Here is a 24536-nt window from a genome sequence, read left to right as displayed (position 1 = left end):
ACCTCTATGGACTCACTGAAAACACTGTGCTACACCAGTGGGTCTCAAAGAGTCCTTGAGTGGGTTTCAAATGGCCCCGTACGGGTGTGTAATTCTGAGGGTGTACAAATGGAACCAAATCGACCCGTAAGTATCATCTGTAACACCTGTGAAGGAAGTAGGAACGCGTCCGGAATAGGAATAGGAAGAGTTATTCTGTGTGCATACTGCATAGAGCCAATTAGAAACATTTCTTCAGGTATTTCTGCCTTTCAATGATAAGGGCAGCATGAAGAGAGATGAGGGAGTATTTTGTAACTCTGAACACTGAAGATTTGACTGTGTATTGAACTGAGATGCTAGCATGCAATACGTCAACGTAGAATCCAGGCAGCAGGTCAGCTAGCTGAGCAACTGGGATCCCCATGTTGATTACTTTAAAGGACGACTTTGCCGATTTTTAACCGGTATCTCATCGGTCTACTGTGAGGACAATCGAGAGTGAAAATGTGACCAAATCGGTAAAGACTGGCGTTAGAGTTATCCAGCGTCTTAGTGCTTTCAAGACAGAACACACTGTCTGTGTAAATGTTAGGTCCGATTTTCACAGTAGAACAATAGGATTCAGGTTACATCTAAGCTTTGGATGAAACACATACAGTACATTATAAGTATGTGTCAGATGTTGGCTTACACTTACGGGTACATGCTGTACAGCAAAAGTGCCTGTCCTAAACTTAACAAGGAAAAAGGTATACCTTCAACTTCCAACTCTGCTTTTGACTCTCCGCCAGTGGCGACAGCGTAGTACGTTCCAATGTCCTCCTTGGTAGCTTCAGTAATGATCAGTTGATGCTTTTTGCCATCCTTCTTAAACCTGTACTTTGAACCTGGTGTGTCTCTGTTCAGCTCCACACCATCTTTCATCCTATAAACAAACACAAAGAAGAAACGCACCATAACGCACACGCACACACGCGCACACGCACACACGCACACACGCACACACACACACACACACACACACACACACACACACACACACACACTGTTTGGAATGTTCTACAACACGCGCACAAATACTAACTGCAGCAGAGAGAAATACTAAAGATGTTGCACTTTTATGCTCAGATGAGTATTCTTGACTTTAGGGAAATGCTCGAGGAAATATTACTATATATAAATAGTTACTACTAACAATGGCAATGCTGATATATGAATGTTAAACATTCACAGGAAAAAAAAGCATTGCATACTTTTTCAGACCCCCTACTGTGTCACTATTGTATCTGTTGGCCTGCCGAAGACCTGTTTCCCCGTCCTTTTTTTTAACCCATTTTGGGCGGGAACCCCTTTTGGTGTTAGCAATATGTTATGCTTTAGCTATTGAAAAATAGCAGATCTACAAGCTCATAGCGCGCCACCGAGTGGCGCGCTACGAGCTTGTAGGTCTGCTATTTTTTAAAAATCGAAGAACGACCGACATAGAAACATAGCTTTTTCAGAAAACTGTCATTTTAATGAGGGATGGTAAAGTATTCTCACGTACGCAGAATGTATAGTTATTACACTCCATCCACTATACCTCCCTCCCCCCGCCAGGTATATATAGGCTACACCCCGGAGCATGGAGGCGTGCAGGGGTTCTGGTCTACAGCCATTCAGAGGGGTCCTGTATGCCAGGAATGAGACACCCAAAATGGGGTAATTGCCAAAGCTGGTCCCTCACCATTTCACGTTGGCTCCTTCCTCGGACACTTCCACCTCAAACTCCACCTTCTCCCCCACGATGGTGTGCACGTCATCCAGCAGCTTGGTGATGGTGACCGGGGGCTCTGCAGCACATTGGGGACAAACGACGGGTCTTGGTTTGGTCAAACGTCATCAAGGCGTCACTCTCAACCACAAAATGACATACAGAGCACTCGAAGCTTCTTCAGCAGGGTCAATGGTACTGTAAATGGACTGCATTCATAAGCATCCAAAGCACTTCATTTTTTATTTTTACATTCAGCCACAGGAAGCAGTTCAGTGTGACAGAAAGCCAAGAGTATAGGCAAGGATTGTGTGTGCGTGCGTGTGTGTGTGCGTGCGTGCGTGCGTGCGTGCGTAAGGCTGTACAACCAAGTCATCCAAACTGCCAACCTCAAATCTCTCAGTCTGACATACTCTTGATACTAGTGTAGATAAAATCTCGAATATATACTCTATTCAGAACTCACACATGGAATTTGACCTCTCTCTCTCTGACTTGAGCAAAAATAGTGGAGGAAGTCAGGAGGGGAAATAGGCATATACTGTAGTACAACCTATATATATGTTCCAGCGTTGGGCCTCAAAAGCAGGCATATATAACATGCTATTTTTAAGCATGTTTTTTCCACTGCGAAAAAACAACATTTGTGTCTCAGCATGCATCTATCTGCTGGATATAAATACCCTCTTCTTCTTATACAGTCCCTCCTAGCCTACTTCATTTAGCATCTCTCTGGGGAGGCAGGTGTGGCTAATATGTACAGTATACGGTCTTTCCCACACTAATGAAGTGGGGAAAGTAATTTGTTCACATTCAACAACAACATTCGTATAACATTTATTATGCTGTTAAGTCCACGTAAAGGCATCTCTGCACCACAACACTCTGGGGATGACGACGGCTAGCTGTCTCAACCTACCGTATCTCAACAGCCACTCTCTCTAGCTCGCCACATTTCAACATCCTCTGTTTCCTCTCAAGTGTCAGCTGAAAGACCCCATCAATTCTGTCTCTAACTGAATCATGGCACCACTTTAACATGTACAGTTTCATGTCATGTTCATTGTGTCACAGAAACACAATATACGCCAGTCCGCGCCACGACACAGGAAAAGCCCTGAGTACTTTATGTGTTGAGTAACAGAGTTTGACAGTGCAATGCTGAGCTGTAGATACCGTCTGCCACCTGCTTAACACCCCGCTGCCTTCTGTAATGTCCGGATAAATCAGCACGCAACATAGTGATATTGATAAAGACATTCGCAAACAGCAACAGGGCCTCACATGTGGACCCTTTTCAATGGCCTCCGATAATGCAGGTACACAGGTGTATCCTGTTATACAAGATGAGCAGGATTGAGCTCATTGAGTGAGCTTAATTTACCAGCAACTACAAATAAAAATCTGGAAGTGAAATACTATATGGAAGTCCATTTCCACCGCTGAGTGAAAATAAAAAGCCTTGGATTGTGACTTTTATTTCTATCAATGTTATGTCTCAGAATTCTGTGATAATGTGAAAATTGCAAGAACAAAACACATACTCATAGGCCCATACTCTCAGAGTTAAAGAAATACTGTACTTTCTCACTGTGTGGGCTTACTAAGCCATGGCTACAGTACGTGTTCGGTAAATGCTCTGATAATTTCATCATGCATATACACCCAACGAATATAATATAACAAAGACACATGATGAACATAATATCTGACATCAACAAACGCCGGCAATGCGCCTGTGGGGGCGATAAACATAAAACCCTAAACAATTCAAGCGTCAGAAACATAATGACTAAGCAGCCAACGGAGCAGGGCACCGGAGAGAGACATAAAAGTGACACACGAAGACAAATGAGAACAGCGGAGCAGACGAGCCTTGCGGAGCTGAAATAACACCCCTCACAAAACTGAAAGGAGCGCCCTCCATGCATGCGCCACAAAGGGAAGCTACAGTGGAGACAATGAGCGTGTATACCTTTGACAAAGAGCTCGGTAAAGAGCTTATCCTCTCCGATCACACACTCGTAGACGGCGTCGTCTGCCAGGTTGCACTTGTTGATAGTGAGAGTCCGTTTATTCCCGATGCTCTCAAACACGTACCTGGCAAACAGGGAATTGGGGGGGGGGGGGGGGAGGGGTATAGCTTATGTTTTGAATTTTTACTCTCAAATAGGGGCTGGGCAATATATTGATATTATGACATGTGAATGATGACTAGATATCATCTGGAATGGTGATATCGTGATATGACATAAGTTGTTTTTTTCTTGGCTTTTCTTGGCTTTAATCACGTATAAAGATGTATTGTACGCACGCACGCACGCACGCACGCACGCACGCACGCACGCACGCACACACACACACACACACACACACACACACACACACACACACACACACACACACACACACACACACACACACACACACACACACACACACACACACACACACACACACACACACACACACACACACACACACACACATTTGCTCACTTGGCAGAGGGTTTGATTTCCTGGCCGTTCTTCAGCCATTTGACCTGGGACCTGGGGTCAGCGACGTCTACGCTGAACTGCATCCTTTTGCCTTTGTCCACCGTGTAGTTGGACTCCAGTCTGGACAGGAAGGCTGAGGACGAGGTTCATACGCTTTAACACATTCTGACCTGAGATCAGATTCTAAAAATGTCTTCTACATCCTGACAGTTTTCCATTCTGACCTGAGATCAGATTCTAAAAATGTCTTCTACATCCTGACAGTTTTCTGATGTCTATGTCAGTCGTTCTTCGATTTTTCAAAAATAGCAGACCTACAAGCTCATAGCGCGCCACTCGGTGGCGCGCTATGAGCTTGTAGATCTGCTATTTTTCAATAACTAAAGCATAGCGTAATGCTAACACCAAAAGGGGTTCCCGCCTAAAATATGTTAACACACAATCTCCATCACACAATCTATGCTAATGCTATAATCGTACTGTATATGCAATACAATTGCGTTACAATGTATCAGAGTGCCTCCCAACTGCTCGTATTAAAATGCTTTTTAATTGAACAATACTGAAGATACATAATTGTAACATCCGTGGGGTAGGCCATTTATATTTGAAATCAGAACGTTTAATTATGCAGATCAATATTGGCCCAAATATTTATTAAACATCTGCCTGGAGCCGCAAAATATACCGGTATGTTTGCATTATTTATTACTTGCGCAAGCAGAGCGCGCAAGTAATGTTTTCGCCTGGTCTCTTCCGCCGTGACAGCTGTCCCGCCATTCGATGTTTATGCAGAAAAACATCAAATCTGTGCCTGTTTTGCTGGGACCAAATGACCACAACATTTAGAGCTAGTCATACGTATACTATATACATAATCAGTCAAAATAAAATAGCAAATTGTGCCTGATCTGCTGGGACCAGAGTATGTGGTGTGTATATGTATGACTAGCTCTTAATAATGACGTAAGAAATATGGTAATTTGTGGTCATTTGGTCCCAGCAAACCAGGCACAGATTTGCTGTTTTCTTGCATAAACATCAAATGGCGGGACAGCTGTCACGGTTTTTGGCGCAAAGTAACCACAGTATACCGCTAATCAACTTACAACTACACACTTTATACAGTATAGAGTATAGAGTATATATGTATACGTATATAGTATATGCCTATATACTATATATATACATTATATTTCTTACGTCATCATTTAGAGCTAGTCATACGTATACTATATACATAATCAGTAAAAATAAAATAGCAAATTGTGCCTGATCTGCTGGGACCAGAGTACGTGGTGTGTATATGTATGACTAGCTCTTAATGATGACGTAAGAAATATGGTCATTTGTGGTCGTTTGGTCTCAGCAAACCAGGCACAGATTTGCTGTTTTCTTGCATAAACATCAAATGGCGGGACAGCTGTCACGGTTTTTGGCGCAAAGTAACCACAGTATACCGCTAATCAACTTACAACTACACTCTCTATATAGTATATATGTATACGTATATAGTATATGCCTATATACTATATATATACTATATATAGTATATGCCTATATAGTATATGCCTGCTTTGCTGGGACCAAACGACCACAAATGACCATATCTCTTACGTCATCATTTAGAGCTAGTCATACGTATACTATATACATAATCAGTAAAAATAAAATAGCAAGTTGTGCCTGATCTGCTGGGACCAGAGTACGTGGTGTGTATATGTATGACTAGCTCTTCACCCAAACTTATATAGATAGAAACTTGAATCATACTTAATAATACTAGGTGTTAATATGCATAAAGTAGGTAGGTAGCAAATAGTTACATCTAAAAATTATACATTTCAAACGTTCCTTCACAGAGATACTGAGATTTGACAGTTTACAGCGGTCGAAAGGACTTGCGCGCTCTGCTTGCGCACTAGTTGGCCATTTATGGCCTACTAGTGTGCAACAAGCAAGTATGCACTATGCACTCGACAGAGTGCAGTTCTAGTTTATGTATGCTTTTTCTGGTCTTTCTGAATATTACTAATTTCTCAAAGCAGATCGAGTATACCAGTAAGGCAGCAGCATGGAGTGGTGAAAGCAAAACGAACATAGCATTGATAGGCCTACATTCTTTATTTTTATTATTTTTATCTGGTGTGTACTGAGTAGGGCAGCAGCGACACGTTTGTCTTTACGATAGGAGAATGCAAGAATAACTTTATTCCTATACTACAATAATAAATGATATGATAACAACTGGGAGCCATGAGAGAGGGCCAAAGAGCAGCAGGTCGCAAAACACGTTATTTCAATGGGAGTGGATGGAGAGAATAGATTTTTGTCCAACCACGAAACCGCAACCAATGTGTGTGAAGACTGGGCACAACCAAGGGCGGGACTTGACAAAGGGTGAATTGTGTGCATTTGTAGCTCAGAGAGTGTATAAGGGGAATCAAATGGACTGCTATGTGTCCATTTTGTTCCATTTTCTACCTCCCATACCCTCCCTCCTCACCATCCTCCTTCTTGGGTTCCTTTTTCTTCTTCATCTTATTCAGCATCTTCAGCATGCCCGTGAAGTCTGTAATGCCGTGCTCAAAGGCAATCTTCTCGTAGTCGCTGGGCGGGGCACTCTTCAAGATGTCCCACACGTCCACCTCATCCTTGGGGCCTTCCTCTTTCTTTCTCTCCCTGTGTGTGCGTGAGTGCGTGCGTGTGAGAGAGAGAGAGAGAGAGAGAGAGAGAGAGAGAGACAGTGAAAATGAGACAGGGGTAAAAGGGTAAAAGTGTTACACTAAAGACTGTTTTACACTGTGTGCAATTTACCTTTTGTGGAGCAGGGCGCTAAAGTCAAGATCACCGGCGTCCTCATCTCCGTCACCACTGGGGGGAAATTAATAAAGACGGTTTTCATCTCAAAATAAATGTGAAATAATACAAGCTTAGTGACCGTCTATCTACAGTAAATAGCATGCATGGTACCTACAAAACAGCAATTTACTAAATTATTTGGATTATTTTGATTGAATGGTGAGAAAGAGCAACAGTATAGAAACTGGAATAATACATGAGACACGGCCATTTTCTTCCACATTACAGAGGCCCCATAAATAGCCAAAGAAATTTGAGACGCAATTATTTAAGAACAACAAACAACAACATCAGTGCATTCGCTGTCATTCATTCGGCGAGGTTGTAATGAATCGGAGCCTCTGGAGACGGCTTACCCTTTCTTCGCTCTGTTTCTGATTGACGCCCAAAACAAAATAGGGTGAGTGAGTGAACACATTGGATAGAGCAACAAGCTTTGATGAACACTATCAACAACCACGGCGCCCTAGATTCAAGTGACAGAAAGATATTGGACAAGACACTGACAAGCAACACAGAGAAGCACAACATAAGCCATATAAGCTTGCACTGTTCAAACTAGAAACAAGAGAAATACAGGCATATACACCACCGGGAATTATGTAGCATTATACACTGTTCTGTGATATGAACATACAGTACAAATATGAATGCACTGCAATTAGTGCTTCTCTTTATATTCACAGTATAGTCAGTGTGTATACAAACAGTCAAATCCTCAGTGTTAATTGAACAATGGACCCAAATGGACCAGTGTGAAATAGCCTATAATATGACGGAGGTCCTGGGCTATTTCAAACAGGGAACACACTGTGATTTGAGGGAGAAGAGATGTGCATAATGGATGGGTGCATGTGAGTGAGTGAATGAATGGATGGATGGATGGATGGGTGCATGTGAGTGAATGAATGGATGGATGGATGGGTGCATGTGAGTGAGTGAATGAATGGATGGATGGATGGATGGGTGCATGTGAGTGAGTGAATGAATGGATGGATGGGTGCATGTGAGTGAATGAATGGATGGATGGATGGGTGCATGTGAGTGAATGAATGAATGGATGGATGGGTGCATGTGAGTGAATTAATGGATGGATGGGTGCATGTGAGTGAATGAATAGATGGATGGATGGGTGCATGTGAGTGAATGAATGGATGGATGGGTGCATGTGAGTGAATGAATAGATGGATGGATGGGTGCATGTGAGTGAGTGAATGGATGAATGGATGGATGGGTGCATGTGAGTGAATGAATGGATAGATGGATGGGTGCATGTGAGTGAATGAATAGATGGATGGATGGGTGCATGTGAGTGAGTGAATGGATGAATGGATGGATGGGTGCATGTGAGTGAATGAATGGATGGATGGATGGGTGCATGTGAGTGAATGAATGGATAGATGGATGGGTGCATGTGAGTGAATGAATGGATGGATGGATGGGTGCATGTGAGTGAATGGATGAATGGATGGGTGGGTGAATGTGAGTGAATGAATGGATGGATGGGTGCATGTGAGTGAATGAATGGATGGATGGGTGCATGTGAGTGAATGAATGGATAGATGGATGGGTGCATGTGAGTGAATGAATGAATGGATGGGTGGGTGAATGTGAGTGAATGAATGGATGGATGGTTGCATGTGAGTGAATGAATGGATAGATGGATGGGTGCATGTGAGTGAATGAATGAATGGATGGGTGGGTGAATGTGAGTGAATGAATGGATGGGTGGGTGGGTGAATGTGAGTGAATGAATGGATGGATGGGTGCATGTGAGTGAATGAAGAGAATGGCATCAGAACAAGAACACACAGGGTGGAGGTTATTATATATTATAGCTGGAACATACAGAGGCTTTCCTGTACACCGAGGAAAGAGACGTACAGTAGACACACACACAGTAAAACCGAGTGTTAATTTAACCCTGAGCGGTGTACCAAGATGAGAGTCTACTAAGGCGATGACCATCCACCGCATAGTATACCAGCTCACCTGTAGCCTCATGGGAACCACACCAATCTGCCGTTGCAAAAACAAATCATTTGAGCCCTCGGCAGATTAAGGTCTGGCACCGCTCGGTTGTGATTGGATTTCACTCCCATCGAAGTAGTGAGGGACCAATCAGGAACTATACAAATATGGGGCGGGTTTATTGCATGTATTTAATGCGCCCCTTGGAAATGCAGGTTCCACACAGAGATTCCAGACTAATATCTACGCAGCGTTAACTTATTAGTCTTGCCATACCAGGCTACCTGCACCTTGATCACCAAAATCAGCTTTTGTTTTGTTGCTTTTCCAGTAGGTAAAAGTTCTAACTGGTACTTTTTCTGGTGTCACCTCCATCGAGGTTAAAAGCAAGCTCGGGTGAAACCCAAAGGGGAAACCCAAACACTGCATAGTACTGATTGGTCAGAGAGAATCATCACACATCACTAGGGTCATTTCGTAACTGTGTCAGGACAGCCATATTATACTACTTACTCACAAAGAACCTCACGAATACTGTTAGAGATGGAGTGCTGTGATTCTTTTACACCCTAAGACATGATCATCAGGTATTATTATTATATAAGGAGGAAGAATCTTTTCTAAAAAGTGTGCAGTATTTGTTAAAATGTCGTTTTTATGTGCACACGCCCACCGGTTCCTTACGTAGCCTGGTTTGCTGGTGGGTGGTGATGGGTGGTGATCCACCTGAACTGAAGCCGCACCCACAGCTGAGGTTGTATGATAAAGGGGGAGGGGTTATGGGAGGGGGTAATATTGTGATGTCACGATTTCACTGTTTATTTCATTGGTACGTTACGACTGTCAAGGTTTCAGCCTCCAGGAAGAACCCCTATTTACAAAGGGAAGACATCATTGCACATGACAACCACACCAAGAGATCTAATGAAGTACTCTCACCTCATAAACACATGAAAAACTGGAACAAAAATCACGGCACTCCATCTTTAAAAAGTATTTCAGTGCATATGCACTCAGCAAATTTCAGTGCAAATGCACTCAGCAAATTTCACGGCAATTTGCCCATTCGATTTGTTTACAAGTGGAATGTTTGTCCTAAGGGTGGCAGTAGAGGAAAGGCCGGAGTATAGGGTTGATTTTCTGTGTGCTCAGCAGGTTTAATGGAAATCCACCCATTAGATTTGGAGATACAGTATCTTTTGTGTGTAATTGCAAAGTGTGGTCTAATGGTGGTACTTCATGAAGGTTCCATGATAATCCTGAGATGTTGTATTGGATCAAAATGGAAGACAGACACGTTACAGCAATCTGTAGAGCTTCATGTTAAAATTAACACAAATCACACAGTTTAGCCCCGCCATTGGAGATGGTGCTCTCCAGTATACTTACTTACTTCCTGACAGAAGACAGTGGAGACTGTTTCTGACATTGGGGCTAATTGTTGCAGTTCATTTATCACCTTTCTGTCTCTCTCTCTCTCTCTGTCTCTTTCTCATTTTCATAAAGATATCTCAATAGAAATAACACACAGACACCTCAAACACAATATGAAGACATTCTTGTGCATGTTGTGTTTCTCATCTTACCCTTTTTTTTAACCTGCATTCTGATCAAAGAAAGGAACACAGTGTTTAAAAACATGGAAACGTGGTGAGCTGATTTCAAATGGACATGGGAGCAGGACAATGGCTTACAGTAAATTCCTCATTGTTCATTTAGGGGGTGTAAAAATGAACCCAACGTGGATCCATTTGGGTCAACGATTACACTCTCAGAGTGAACTGAACACTGGAGATTTTAGTGTACACACGTGTTGCAGAGCCAGACCGACGAACCCATACGGAAAGACTTGAATATATGCATTTAAACAGTTAAAACAATCAAAGAGAGTGAGAGAGTTAAGAGGAGGGAAGAGAGAGAGAGAGATAGAGGAAATCTGATACAGATACGGCATCACAAAGGCACGTGGGGGGCCCCCCACCCACTAAACAAAGACACTAAAACACGAGAGACCTGAGGTGAACCTGAAACGCAGACAGCAGACGCAGACGGCGGTACGTGACAGGTGTGATCGAATCTCACAGAAGCCACGGACGGATTGACGAGGGATAGAGACACACACACACACACACACACACACACACACACACACACACACACACACACGCACACACACACACACACACGCACACACACACACACACACACGCAAAGGCAGAGATACTCGTAGACAAGGCTGACAGATGCCCAGAAGGCAGAGATCTACAGAGGAGCATATGGGAGACAGTGTGTGACGGGTGTCATGTTGAATTGAAACCTCGACCCTGCCGGGTCACGCACCAAACACTCACGATCGTTTAAACGCGTCCATGAGGTTGGCCTGCTGCTGATCCTCTTGGACGGCTGAAATGAGACAGAAAAGGAGGGGCGTATATACTGGTGAGTATAGCTCCACCGGGTTAATTCATTACACAGCATGGGGTGACTGGCGAAGGAATAATGGAGCGATGACCCCCGCTAAGCCACTAAATGATGGGATCTAATGTGCCATTGCACCCGTTGAGTTATCGGCCGACGGGGCTGGTTTTTACATGGCGAGCGGGGGATCCATCGAATGGAAGATGACAATAATGTGATTATGCAGCTCCGTCTCTGAGAGAGCCTTACCCTCCACGGTAACTGTGAATGCGCAGCTGTCCGTCTTGTCTTTGGCGGTGACCTCGCAGCGGTATGCGCCCGAGTCCGCGTCCACCAATTTGATGATGCTCATCTCGTAAGTGTAGATCTGATAGGGAGAGGGAACGAGGGAATGTTTGGCGAGCGAAATGCACGCAGTTAAATTAATATATACATAAGCGTGCACTGCACATGCATATGAAAACATAGACCGAAAAGAAAGATGGGAAAACGTGGCTATGCACAGTACACACGCTTGTGCGCGCACTCGCACACACGCACACGCGCACACACACACACACACACACACACACACACACACACACACACACACACACACACACCCTCACACACACACACACACACACACACACACCTTGGTGTTCCTGTCATAAGTCTCTTTGAATTGCAGGTGCTTCCCAGCTTTGCTACCAAGGTCAAGCCATTTCCCCTTCAACCATTTCATGACAGGCTTTCTCACCAGCGTTGTGGAGTCTAGCTTAGCCACAAAGGTGATGTCCTTCCCTGCCATATGCAATGGGTGAGACACGCTGATTATTTAACAATTACACACATTTCCACTGCCATGGGGTCATCAATTAGCATGAAGTAGCATTCTATAATGATACATTTTCATATCATATTGGCGGAGACAATTATGAGTGTTTATAACTCCAGTGTTAATAAAAAAACACCCTCCTTTTGGTTAGTTAGTTAGTTAACCTATTTTGGGCGGGAACCCCTTTTGGTGTTCTTTTGAAAAATCTCAAATCTTTGAATATATATTCTTTCAGTGTTTCAGTTTTTAACTCAAATCTTTGCTTCATGGGAGGTCGCCGGAACAACATATTTTCAGATGGGGGTCGGCGGCATATTACATATATAATTCTTGGGGTCCTTGACATGAAATATTGAGAACCACTGATGTAGAAACATGAGGTTTTTCAGAAAAAAATAAAATAAATCGACGTCAGGCCTATAAATGGCCTGACTGTCCTTTCACAGTGTGTGGACGGTACCTTTGGTAGCGGTCGCGCTCTCTGGCTTCAGCACAAACAGACCAGTCCCCTCGCACATCTGAGGCTCCTCCCCTGGAACCATGTCTGTGAGGTACAGATGAGGTAGTGGAGAGGCCACACCACACAGGTGTTACAACAGGAACTGTGATTGAATCACCAAAGAATACAACATACAGTACAGACATCGGACCAAGCAAACGGCCAAATCAACACTTTAAGTGGATCTCTTTTTGATCTCGCTGGTTGGTGTGAATCATCTGTGCTGCTATATATCATCTATTGTTTATTTAAATCCTATACTTAAGACCACTACCTAGTACTATACCTTACTTACTTTGGTTTTTTTCCCTCTACACCAATATCTAACTACAGCCAATGCTGATCTAAAGCTAGCCCTTATTGGAACCGACGGTTCCTGAGCCCTGTCACCCCTATTTTGGGTGAAAATAGCAGATCTATACAACACGCCGTGTTGTGACTGAGCCTGTCAGGTATGAAAGGTCATGTTACCCTGTCATGATACAAGTGATATTTGGTGTTGAGGGGGAAAAAGGAGCAGAACTAGTATAAAGCCCTGGGGGGCCCCGTCACCCCATGCTGCCTCAGCAGAACTCACACTGCCCCACATGTGTATATATACCACTCTTATATGACTGTCTATACAAATTAGCATCGCTGCCTCACTTGTTTCTTTCCAAAGTCATTTGATGCATTAAGGCCTGCAGGTTGTTTGCTTGTCAGTGAATACACGTCGTAAAAAAGGGGGGGAAAATGAAATAAACTCTGTTCATTTCTCTTACCATCGGGAGGCAATTCTGTTGCAGAAGGAAAAGACAGGAGAGAGAAAAAACGGAGGGGGAACACATCAGTCTGTACAGTATCTGTATCCGTGCTGTTAAAGGCAAGTGTTAATTGGTCCTGATTGACATCAGGTGAGGATCACTCACACGTTAGATCACTGTGCTCTCACACACAACACGTCTCACCTTCTGTCATCCTAAATAAAAACTTTCTATTTTTCACACTGTTGTAAAAAAAAAAAAAGAAAAGACAAAAGACAAACCCCACAAATCTGTTAATGAGTTATGGCTTCAGTAATTTAATTCAAAATCACTTAATTATTATTATTCACATGTATAGGACTTGAATTAACGATCTTTTTTTTTTTACGTGGACTCTCATTTCTCTCACCTTCTGGGTCAGACATGAGCTCTAAGGAAAAAGACAATTTTTAGATAATCATCAGCAGGTAAAGATAAAGGGACATTGGTTGACCAATCAGGTTGAGTGAGTATGGCCTCGGGTAGACATCCATTGGATGAAAGGTACGGTATTGTCGAGAGAACGGAACCAGGGTCAGGTGTCAGGTAAGGTCATGCTCCTTCATAAATTTAGTCACACCACTAGTGCCTCTCTCACTTTCTCTCGCTCGCTCTGTTTTTTTTATGGGCTCAGTTAATTTGATCTTTTAATCAAAAGCTCCCCTGAGGACAGATCCAAGTTCAGATGTTCAGGAATGATTTAAAGGGTTTCTGCTAGAATGTTAAGTAGGTAAAAATCTGATCCTGGAATGGCACCCAGGGGACATTTTTGAATGTTTACACACTTACACTTTCACACTGGAAACTGGCTGTGTTTTGGGCTGAGAGCCGTTAAGTGATATTAACTCCAGACACTCACTGTCCCCCGGGGGCTGGGATGGAAGTTATGGGTTTCTGGAGAACAGCTGGGCGAGGCTAATTGACTGACACATCTGTAAGCCCCAATTCAAATTTAGGACAGTATAACAAGCACGTCGGTCCAGTCCAGACTGTAAACTTCTGGCCCTGGGCTTGGTGAAACTTTACATCCGTGCTTGCAACATTTAAAGGCTTTTCTAAAGGAAAATGAACTGAATAGTCTCCGGGGGGGACCATCACCCGGGACCTATAGCATGAGCAACAGGTACGTTATACGTCCAATGGAATCGGAGTAAGAAGTACAATTCAAGAAGCAAACCAGTATGGGTAAAGAACTACAGTATGAAGACTGTTCATACTGTAAATTAGTAATATCCAGTAAGGATATTACACAAGAAAAACAGCAGAAACATTCCATAACATATCCATGTCCGCATTTCTGAGACATTATTATGTCCACTCGTGCACACAGCGGTCACAATATATACCCAGTATATATCTCTTGTCATATATATCTCTATATATATATATATCTCTTGTCATTTATAATACCTATAGTCAACTCAAGTCAAGTTGAGACAAATAACAGCCTACCGGTAAGTCCACACTAATTATCCATAATGTATAAATGACGGATATGGGGTCAGGACAGGCCTTTTCGGGGAGGGGTCAGAATAAATGATGGACTTAAAGACTGTTATTCGTCTCGACTGCTCAAATATTAACAGAATAATAACTTCACTCGGATGCTTTGGCGAAACCCCAACCAGGAGCGTGTACTCGATTGCTCATAATCAGGCATTCTCTATACCTATAGCCAGAGATCTCTGCTGAAGTGATCCGTTTCATAACAAAAATTAACGGCTTGATTCTCCTGATTGAACAGCTCCTATAGCTTCATTATGATGATGGTATACCTTCCAGTCGTGGAAAAAGTACACAAATTTGTTACTTAAGTAGCAATACTGCAATGTAGAACTACTCCATTAGAAGTGAAAGTCTGTTAATCAAAATTGACTTGAGTAAAAGTACTAAAGTATTGGTGTCAAAATGTAAAAAATACTCGTTGTGCAGAATGTCCCATTTCACAGGTTCAAAATGTATACAAAATGTTTTGAAAACAGCCGATCGGCTATTTTCAAATGGCTGAAATGAATATAGGGCTGAAGTGGTTAATGTATGTTTTGTAACAATAACAAATGATGGCTTAGCGATGTGCATGTTTCCATCCGTCGGCCCAGAGTGATGGATGTCCACACAGTGACACCCAATGGCGTGACAGAGACTGACAGAGAGCTACAGTAGCCTATATAGAGTAACAATGTGGTTGACGACGCAGCGCATGGAAGACCACCACAAAAAATGCCGATTAGAGAATGGCCGTCGTTTCTTTTCCTTTACAAATACTGGAAAGAAATGACTGCTACAGTATAATGAAATGAATGCACCGCCAGATCACGAAGGGTTAAACAATCCTACAGTACAGTACAGTAGCATGCGGTTTCCATGGATGATAAAATAGACAAGACAAATACTGTACTGCATTACAGCACACTCTCTCGCTCTCTCGCTCTCTCTCTCTCACACACACACGCACACGCACACGCACACGCACACACACACACACACACACACACACACACACACACACACACACACACACACACACACACACACACACACACACACACACACTACATAAATGACAGCCCTGTACAGCAGACCACTTAAGCATAAGCATCCTGGGCATCTGTTAATGAAGAATAGCAGAGATTCAGCAAATGAATTGGACCAAATGAGTGCTAAATGACTGGTAATGGTTGCCGATATAATGTAAGCACTCCATACATACGCTGGCACGCCTGTACACACACGCAGTCACGCACACGCACACGCGCATACATAATTATCACAGAATAACGGTTACTCTCTTCAGACAGCTGGGGCTCTGTTAATGAGAATTTGCGACGATTTAAGAGATGAATAGAGCCAAAATGAGTGCGCACATGCACCCACACCACGTACACACACAACACACACACAACACACACTCAAACCTGCATTGAACCAGAAAACCACGCTTACCCTCTACAGCATGCAGAGCCGTGTCAATTAGACTGACACAAGAATTTAAGGTCTAAACTCAAATGTGTTGCAAACAGTGACTCACCTCTCTCACACTCACGTACGCGTACACGTATACACACACACACACACACACACACACACACGCACCTCATTTGCCTATAAAATGACTGTCCTCTAGCTAGAATAGACACTGTCACTGAAGAAAGGGTAAGTAGTAAATGTATGCTCAGTCACAGACACTAAACCATTCACATCCTCCGAAAAGAAACCGAGAGAGGCTCTCTGCAGCCCTGTGCCGTGGTCAGATTGTTCAAATGCAAGGACACAATGCAAGTGTGTATATAAGCCTTTACTTGCACTTACAGTACAGTACATACAGTACAGTATTATGCACACACACGCGCGGGCGGGCGGGCGGGCACACTCACAGATGCACCCGTCCTGTGCACACAGATCATTAGAATTTAGAGGAGAAGCATCTAGGCCACAGCTGGTTCCCAAACAGTGGGTCGGGACCCTCTTGTGGGTCACAGACACATTTTTATGGGTCAGGAGGAGTAAACATTTCACAGATTTTGAAGAAGAAGACCGAAGGGTCTAAAGTAAACGTTGCGTTTTTTTTTGGCCAATAAAATAAATTAAGTCTATGGAGCTCTAGAAATAAGTGTGTTGATGTTCCTTCCTTCTCCATCGCGACTAAACATCCCTTTCCTCACAATTTATTGTTTAATGTCGTTTAATACAATCAGACAGGACTTTTCTGTTTGGATGTATGCGCTGTCAAGGCCAGACGGTATAGGTTGTTTTGCCACTCAGTAGGCCTTCCCGCGTAACGTCTGGGTATGATGATGATGTCACGTTCATAACCCTCTGTATAGGCTAAATAAAAAAATCGATGAATTGATCTTTTGCGAATTTTGGGTGACATCACAAAGAATAAAAAATGGATGCAGTTGTTAAAGGTGTGGTCTGCACCTATAGTGAACGCTACATTAAATGAGGACAGTTCCAGACCCTCTGTGGTCAGCGCAATAAAGGAATAATGAGACCTTAATAAAAGCAGATTATGTCAGCAAATTGTCTCTATGCACATCATCAGGTTTACATCAGCTATGAATTTAGATTGGCACACATTAATTCAGATTGATGGGGCTGCAGATGTGTGCACTTAACTCCCACACATACCCACACATACACATATATTTGCACGCACGCACGCACATACTTTCACAGCTGTCATGCCCATTCAAGCTTGGGGGAAAGTACCTCACCACCAGCTTTTGGTATAAGGATGTTTATATTATTTAATGATCATCATCTTTTATAATATGTAGCTATGCTCATTTCATATTATGATTCAAATGTATCATTCATTCTAACAAAATAATCAATCACAGCCACTTTCCTATTGGTTTCTTCCAAAAGTTCGCAACAGCATGAGAAGAAGCGGACCCGTCAGGGTCCGTTTGGTTCCATACACTCTCAGTTATAAACCCATGAGGGGTTACAAACCCATAAGGGTCCATTTGGTTACAAACTAGCTATAGGAACCTCCTGGAACTCCCTCAAGGACCCCTGGGGGTCCTCGAACCCCACTTTGGGAACCATTGGCCTACAGCTTATGTTGCGTACGTGTTGCATGTGAAAATGAAATGCATTTTGTAATACACACTTAATTGCATTCCATATACTTGTGATAGCATTGTTATAGTTAGAAAAAAAACAACTGAATTCCGTTTGATATTTCCCGATCAAACTTTAGCAGACAATGTCATCATTCTTTAAAAGAAACTGCAGGCCCAGGCCGTAGCGTAACGGTCTGGGCACCGGACTGGTGATCCAGTCGCGGTGTGCCGCGGGTTCGACTCCCGGACCCGACACGGCCTTTACCACATGTCATCCCCCCATCTCTCTCCCGTTTCCTGTCAGCCTACTTTCTATCCCTTAAAAAAAAATCAATAAAGGCGTGAGCCGCAAAAAAATATCTTAAAAAAAAAAAAAAAAAAAAAAAAAACTGCAGAAAGCACCAGTTCTGGCCTAAATCAGGAGATTGATAGTGCAAGAGGTAGTATATGTTAGGTGAGATTTAAAGTGATTTCAAGGCTGAGAAAAAAGTGCCAGCAGTGTAGAAGCTAGAGTAGAAGTTCTACTTTCAATAACAAATAATTTACAAAACTCTAAATATCCAGTATTTACCTTAAAATATAGTGGGAGATTATTACTACGGTATCCAAAAACCGATTTAGTGAAGTTTAAAAAGAAATCCCCCGCAAAGTCTTTGTATATGTCAAATTGCAGAAAATTGCATCACTGCATCTCCATGCGCCCCACTCTAATTGTACGCCACGCACGCACACACGCACACACAACCTATTCTACTCTTTCTCATTTAATATTTAAATTAAATGTCTATAAAGAACAAAACAAGAGTCTGATAACATCATGGACATGGCCTCTGTCTGTCCAATCTTTAGTTGTAGTTACTAGTTTGTGAACAAAGCCGCACAAAACATGAAAGCCACGTTGTACATCGGCTTACTGCTTCTAGATCAATCTAGGAATGTATTCGGTAAAGTCAAAGGGACAAAAAAATGTTTTTCCCCTTTGTATTTGCCTTTGCGTTTGTAGAAACAGGATAGCTTCATAGTAGATTAAAATAACAACCTTAAAGGGGATTACCACTCATTTTCAACGTTGAACTATGTCATTAATATAGCTTAGTTGTTGTGTGGAAACTGGAAATACCGTAATAAAAAAAGGTCCTAAAACAGAAGGGGAAATTATTATTTCTACACAGGGCAATTTCCATTAATTTCCCTATAGAAGGAAAGAAATCACACACGTGTGAACTGAGTGGTGCAATTCCCCCCCCCCCCCCCTCTCTCTCTCTCTCTCTCTCTCTCTCTCTCACTCTCTCTCATTAGAGACACAGCACTACCCCTCTCACTGTTTCTGGCGCCCCCTACTGCTATTATTAAGTCACATACTGGTGCTCACTTATACATACAAACAGGTACACACACACACACACACACACACACACAGGTACACGGACATTGCTGCTACTACCCCTCTCACTGTTTCTGGCGCCCCCTACTGCTATTATTAAGTCACATACTGGTGCTCACTTATACATACATACAAACAAACAAACAGGTACACACACAGGTACATACACACACAGGTACACGGACATTGCTGCTTGTAGGAGTGGTTGCACCACTCAAAAAAGGATAAACCTCTGAATGCTAAAGAGTGACGACACAAAAGCTTTTAAACCATGCACAGAATGTGGCAGCACAATTTATTCTAATAGACTTACAGGAAAGCATAACCATAACAACAAGCAAACAATCACCCATGAACGTATACACTTTTATTCACTGCAGGCGACTCAAACTGTCTTTTGTGCAACTGAGCCTATTGTTTACCTTCAGTAGAGGGCCGATATATCGCGTCGCACACTGAAAATAGCCGATCTACAAGCTCACAACGTTTCACAATGCAACGGGCTGTGTGAGCATGTAGATTTGCTATTTTCGGTGCGCGTCGGACCAACGAGCTTCTGGCTCTGCTAAATCAAAAAGCATCTCATGCCAAGTGGAAAATCTAACCAACTGAAAGCTTCGGCAACAACAAAATCTATTGTGTACACAAGTGCTTCGTACACACACACACACACACACGCACACACGCACGGGACAACGTCTCGTCCATTTGCCGTCTCATTGCACTGCTATACTTTGTGAATGAAATATGCCATTCATTTCTTAGAAGGCATTCTTAGACTCAGCCTGGTGATTAGAGTTTCAGGTTGTTGTGGAATAATTTAGGTAAGGCATTACTGCATGTCTTTCAAATCCTGTGTACTATAGGCTGACTGACTGACATGTGTGAGGCATTCATCCACCACCTTATGATATGTCTGTCAGTCTGAATATTGTAATATTGTAGCCGTTTTCATACAAGCTCACTTGTGTTGCATTTTGAAGCATTGTGACATTGTAGCTCATGCAATTCCTAAAACATCTTTCAATTTTGAGAAAATGGAGACACCAGTCACCAGGTTAATGACACTCTGATCAGATCAAGGCTATACTGCAAGAAGAGAAAAATAATACATACGGTGATATAATTGGGCTCAAGTTGTTGTAGTGTTTTCAAGTAGCAGCAGTGCTGCTTTCCTGTGACTAGATATAATCTAATGAGTTTATTTTGGGCAAAGCTCCCAGACAGTAAGAACAGACTGTACAGTGAAGCACTCCTCCATTCCCCTTATCCTTTCTGCAAAAATGACAATTATTTCAGCACTGCTGAAAATCCAATTTGACATTTTCAAGCAGCACTTTCAGACAAAAACAAAACAATCTTGTACCCTAGCAGGTGTAACCTATGCTATGGTAAAACAAAAACACACTACTATCAGTGTATATATAGCACGGTCCTGGTCTGAATTTGAGGTAACATTATACAATGTACTGTATATCTTTGGCACCATCTATGGCTATATGCATACGCACAAATGTCTGTCTTTGTAAAACAACAATAACTACAACAAACAGATCTTCTCCAGCCAATGGCTAAGCAAATGCCATAAACAGCTTGCTGATGATTATCAAAGTTGTACATTTGCAAACAAAGTATTCTACATTGCGCCAAAGTTAACGAAGGAAGTCCTAAGTTGCACATCTGCTCAACTAAAACAAATTCCTCTTTATTATGGGAACTTGGGAAGCTCACATGACAATGTAACAAAATATTCCGGAATGTTCTATATAACTAGTGTATGCCTGAAATCACTGTCAATAAATATTCAATAGCAGTGGTTCCCAAACCTTTTAGCGTGAGAACCAAAAGAGAAACTTGATGTCTCCCCGGGACCCAAACTAGCCAAAATAGCAGATCTACAAGCTCACGGTGAGCTTGTTTTCTAATGTATGGCATTTATTTGTTTTGTCTTTGATTTCTTCATGAAACTACTGAAGAAAAAAAACATTGAATTTGTTTTTAATTAATGAAAATGTTTCTTTTTTAAATAATAATGAAAAACAAAATGTTGGAAACAAAAAATAAATGTGGACCCATAAAAATGTGTCAGCGACGCACAAATGCTTCCCGACCCACTGTTTGGGAACCAGTGTTCTATACATTATCATTATCAATACAAAGCTATAGTTCAGCCCATTGTAGGAAATTGTAGCACTGTTCCCAATTAATAGGCTGTCAGCTGTCCCTCTGTTACAGCCAGTGGTGGAAAAAGTACTCAAATGCTTTACTCGAGTAAAAGTATCAATACTGCATTATATAAATACTCCGTTACAAGTAAAAGTCCGGAATTCAAAATGTACTTAAAGGTATATTCAGTGATTTCACTTAATTCAAATATCACTTATTCTTTTGTTTTGTTGTAATAATCCTCCCTACTATAGAGTGTGCTGACCATATAAGAAGTTCCTCCCTGTCCCCATGTTAACCCCTGGGGGTAAAAAAACCCTTTTTGGCTATGTGGCCCAGCCTTCATCCAATCAGGATAGAGGGGCCTTCTGCCAATCATGGGGGCACGGGCCCCCATGAGGATTATGAAAGCTATTCGTCCCTGACTTCATGTCAGGAATGTAAACATTGTAACAATGAGCCGTTTGTATGTATGGAAGCCAAAGGACTAGTGTAAATGTATGTACATACTGTACGTAGGCTGCATGGCTGCTGTATATGCATACACATACTTGTATGTAAATACACTCAAATACACACTCACACGCACTCACCCCCGCCACACACATGCACATCACATACTCACATGCTCGCTTGCGTATACACGCACACGCACACGCACACACAGTCACACACACACACACACACGCACACAAGCTTGTTGAAAACTAATACAAAACCTAGATTGCTGCTTACCACCTAACTAATTTTAATCTATGCGGCTAATAAGTGTGAAAACATGTCCTCAAAATGAATAAGTGGACCATGAGTGCACGCCAAACACTATACTGTCTGCTCGTGTGTGTGTGTGTGTGTGTGTGTGTGTGTGTGTGTTTACAACTACTCTCGCCTATACTGTAGGTTACTACTAGGCCAACCAGCGTCAAATCGGCCCATGACAACAACTGTATGTCATTTTGGGGGGGAGTTTATAATTGCAGAGTAATTGTTTCAATAGAGCATAGCAGTGGCCGTGGTTTTCTGGTTCCACTGAAAAATCGGCCATTAATTGTTCCCATAGAGATTTACAAAAACATATTTAAATCAATTATTTTAAGCCTATAATCAAGCCATCCATGCAGGATCCTGGGGAGTCATGACCATAAAACATTTGATTCTGTGAAAAAATGAAAAACGCAAAACAAAGGGTATTAAATAGTAGTATATATAATGAAATATTATTATTTATTTATTTTCACAGAATCAAATGGTATACAGTATACTGGTCATGATTCACCAGGATCCTGGATGGCTTCTATAGGCTTACCGTCTGGGCACCTATAGGCTGCTGAGCCAGCCTGACGGCTAGCTCAACCGTCTGGGCACCTATAGAGTGTCGAGTCCCTCCCCCTTTCAGAACAACGAGTGGCCCAGGAAATGAATCGCAATGCATTTTGACCATATGCATTTCTTAAATTATTAATTTAAAGACCTTTTAAGCGTCGTACGAAGCCAACTCTTGTCGTGACAAATCATGACAACACACACAATATTTTGGACCAAACAAAGAATTAGAAAGTAGAAAAAAACCGGCAGGTTACAACACTTTTTTTGTTGTTTTTCTTCTTTGTAATTATTTGTTTGGTCCAAAATATTGTGTGTGTTGTCATGATTTGTCACGACAAGAGTTGGCTTCTTACGACGCTTAAAAGGTCTTTAAATAAATAATTTAAGAAATGCCTATGGTCAAAATGCATTGCGATTCATTTCCTGGGCCACTCGTTGTTCTGAAAGGGGGAGGGACTGCGACACTCTATAGGCTGCTGAGCCAGCCTGACGGCGTGCCGCAGGCCCACGATCCCGACGGCCTTTGCCGCGTGTCTTCCCCCCCCATCTCTCTCCCCATTTCCCGTCAGTCTATTTTCAACCTATCAATAAAGGCAGAAAAAAGCCACAAAAAAAAATAATAATAATTGATATAAATGTTTTTGTAAATCTCTATGGGAAAAATGAATTGGAGATTTGTCAGAGGAACCAGAAAACCACGCCCACTGCTATGCCCATATATAGACATATGAGCGTGAGGAGATGCAACTTGACCGGACCAGTATGGTGGCCGCGTTGATCCAATGAATGACTATACCAATGTATTTATATACCATATAGATCTGTTATCTCTCCACTGTGTCTCTGTGCCTGTGTCTTGCCGTTATGCCGTATACATATACTGTATAGGCTTGGTGGAAAGATTATTCACATTTCTTACTCGAGTAAAAGTATCAATACTTGAGAGAGGGACAGGAGAAAAGTAGGCTGAGAGGAAACATTAGGAGAGAGATAGGGGGGGGGGGGGGCACAAGCATGACGCAGCAAAGTCCGTCAGGAGTAGGAATCGAAACCCTGCTGGGGCCTGGACCGCTAGATTGCCTATTTTCAAATGGCTAAAATGTATATATGGCTGAAGTGGTTAATGTTTTGTAATAATAATCCAAATCTACAAAGTAACTAATAACTAAAGTTGTCAAATAACTGCAGTGTACTGTGGAGTACAAGTACAATATTTGCATCTGAAATGTAGTGGATTAGAAGTAAAAGTACCGAAAATTGGCCGACCTCATGTAAAGTTAAAACAAAATAAAAATAAATTTGTATTCAAGTACAGTACTCGAGTAAATGTACTTAGTTGTACTTTCCACCAATGCGCATTGTTCCTGTGCACCTGTTCAGTGTCACCTCATCGTCACCTCATTCCTGTTGACAGTGAACACACCTGTCTGTCCTCAACTCGTCAGCTCACAGTATCACTCCTCGCCAGATACCGCCATCGTGGCATTATCACACCCATAACCACCTC

General features: G+C 42.3%; 1 protein-coding gene across 1 annotated transcript in view; it reads right to left on the bottom strand.

Annotated features, from left to right (window-relative positions):
* mybpc2a (myosin binding protein Ca) overlaps positions 1–24536 on the bottom strand; it is a 68232-nt gene that overhangs the window by 21878 nt on the left and 21818 nt on the right. Inside the window, exons 3-14 of the mRNA XM_083779012.1 lie at positions 13562–13576; positions 12762–12845; positions 12119–12267; positions 11734–11851; positions 11418–11469; positions 7452–7469; positions 7051–7107; positions 6740–6915; positions 4234–4366; positions 3711–3835; positions 1709–1814; positions 738–907 (exon numbers count right to left, since the gene is read on the bottom strand). Of these exons, the coding sequence (XP_083635138.1) occupies positions 738–907; positions 1709–1814; positions 3711–3835; positions 4234–4366; positions 6740–6915; positions 7051–7107; positions 7452–7469; positions 11418–11469; positions 11734–11851; positions 12119–12267; positions 12762–12845; positions 13562–13576 (1203 nt within the window). The remainder of the gene's footprint in view (positions 1–737; positions 908–1708; positions 1815–3710; positions 3836–4233; positions 4367–6739; positions 6916–7050; positions 7108–7451; positions 7470–11417; positions 11470–11733; positions 11852–12118; positions 12268–12761; positions 12846–13561; positions 13577–24536) is intronic.

The sequence above is a fragment of the Protomyctophum parallelum genome (genome assembly GCF_964188405.1).
Source record: "Protomyctophum parallelum genome assembly, chromosome: 13".
In the NCBI taxonomy this organism is placed as follows: domain Eukaryota; kingdom Metazoa; phylum Chordata; class Actinopteri; order Myctophiformes; family Myctophidae; genus Protomyctophum; species Protomyctophum parallelum.
Note: the sequence above shows the minus strand (reverse complement) of the source record. Positions and strands in the feature narration are given on the sequence as shown.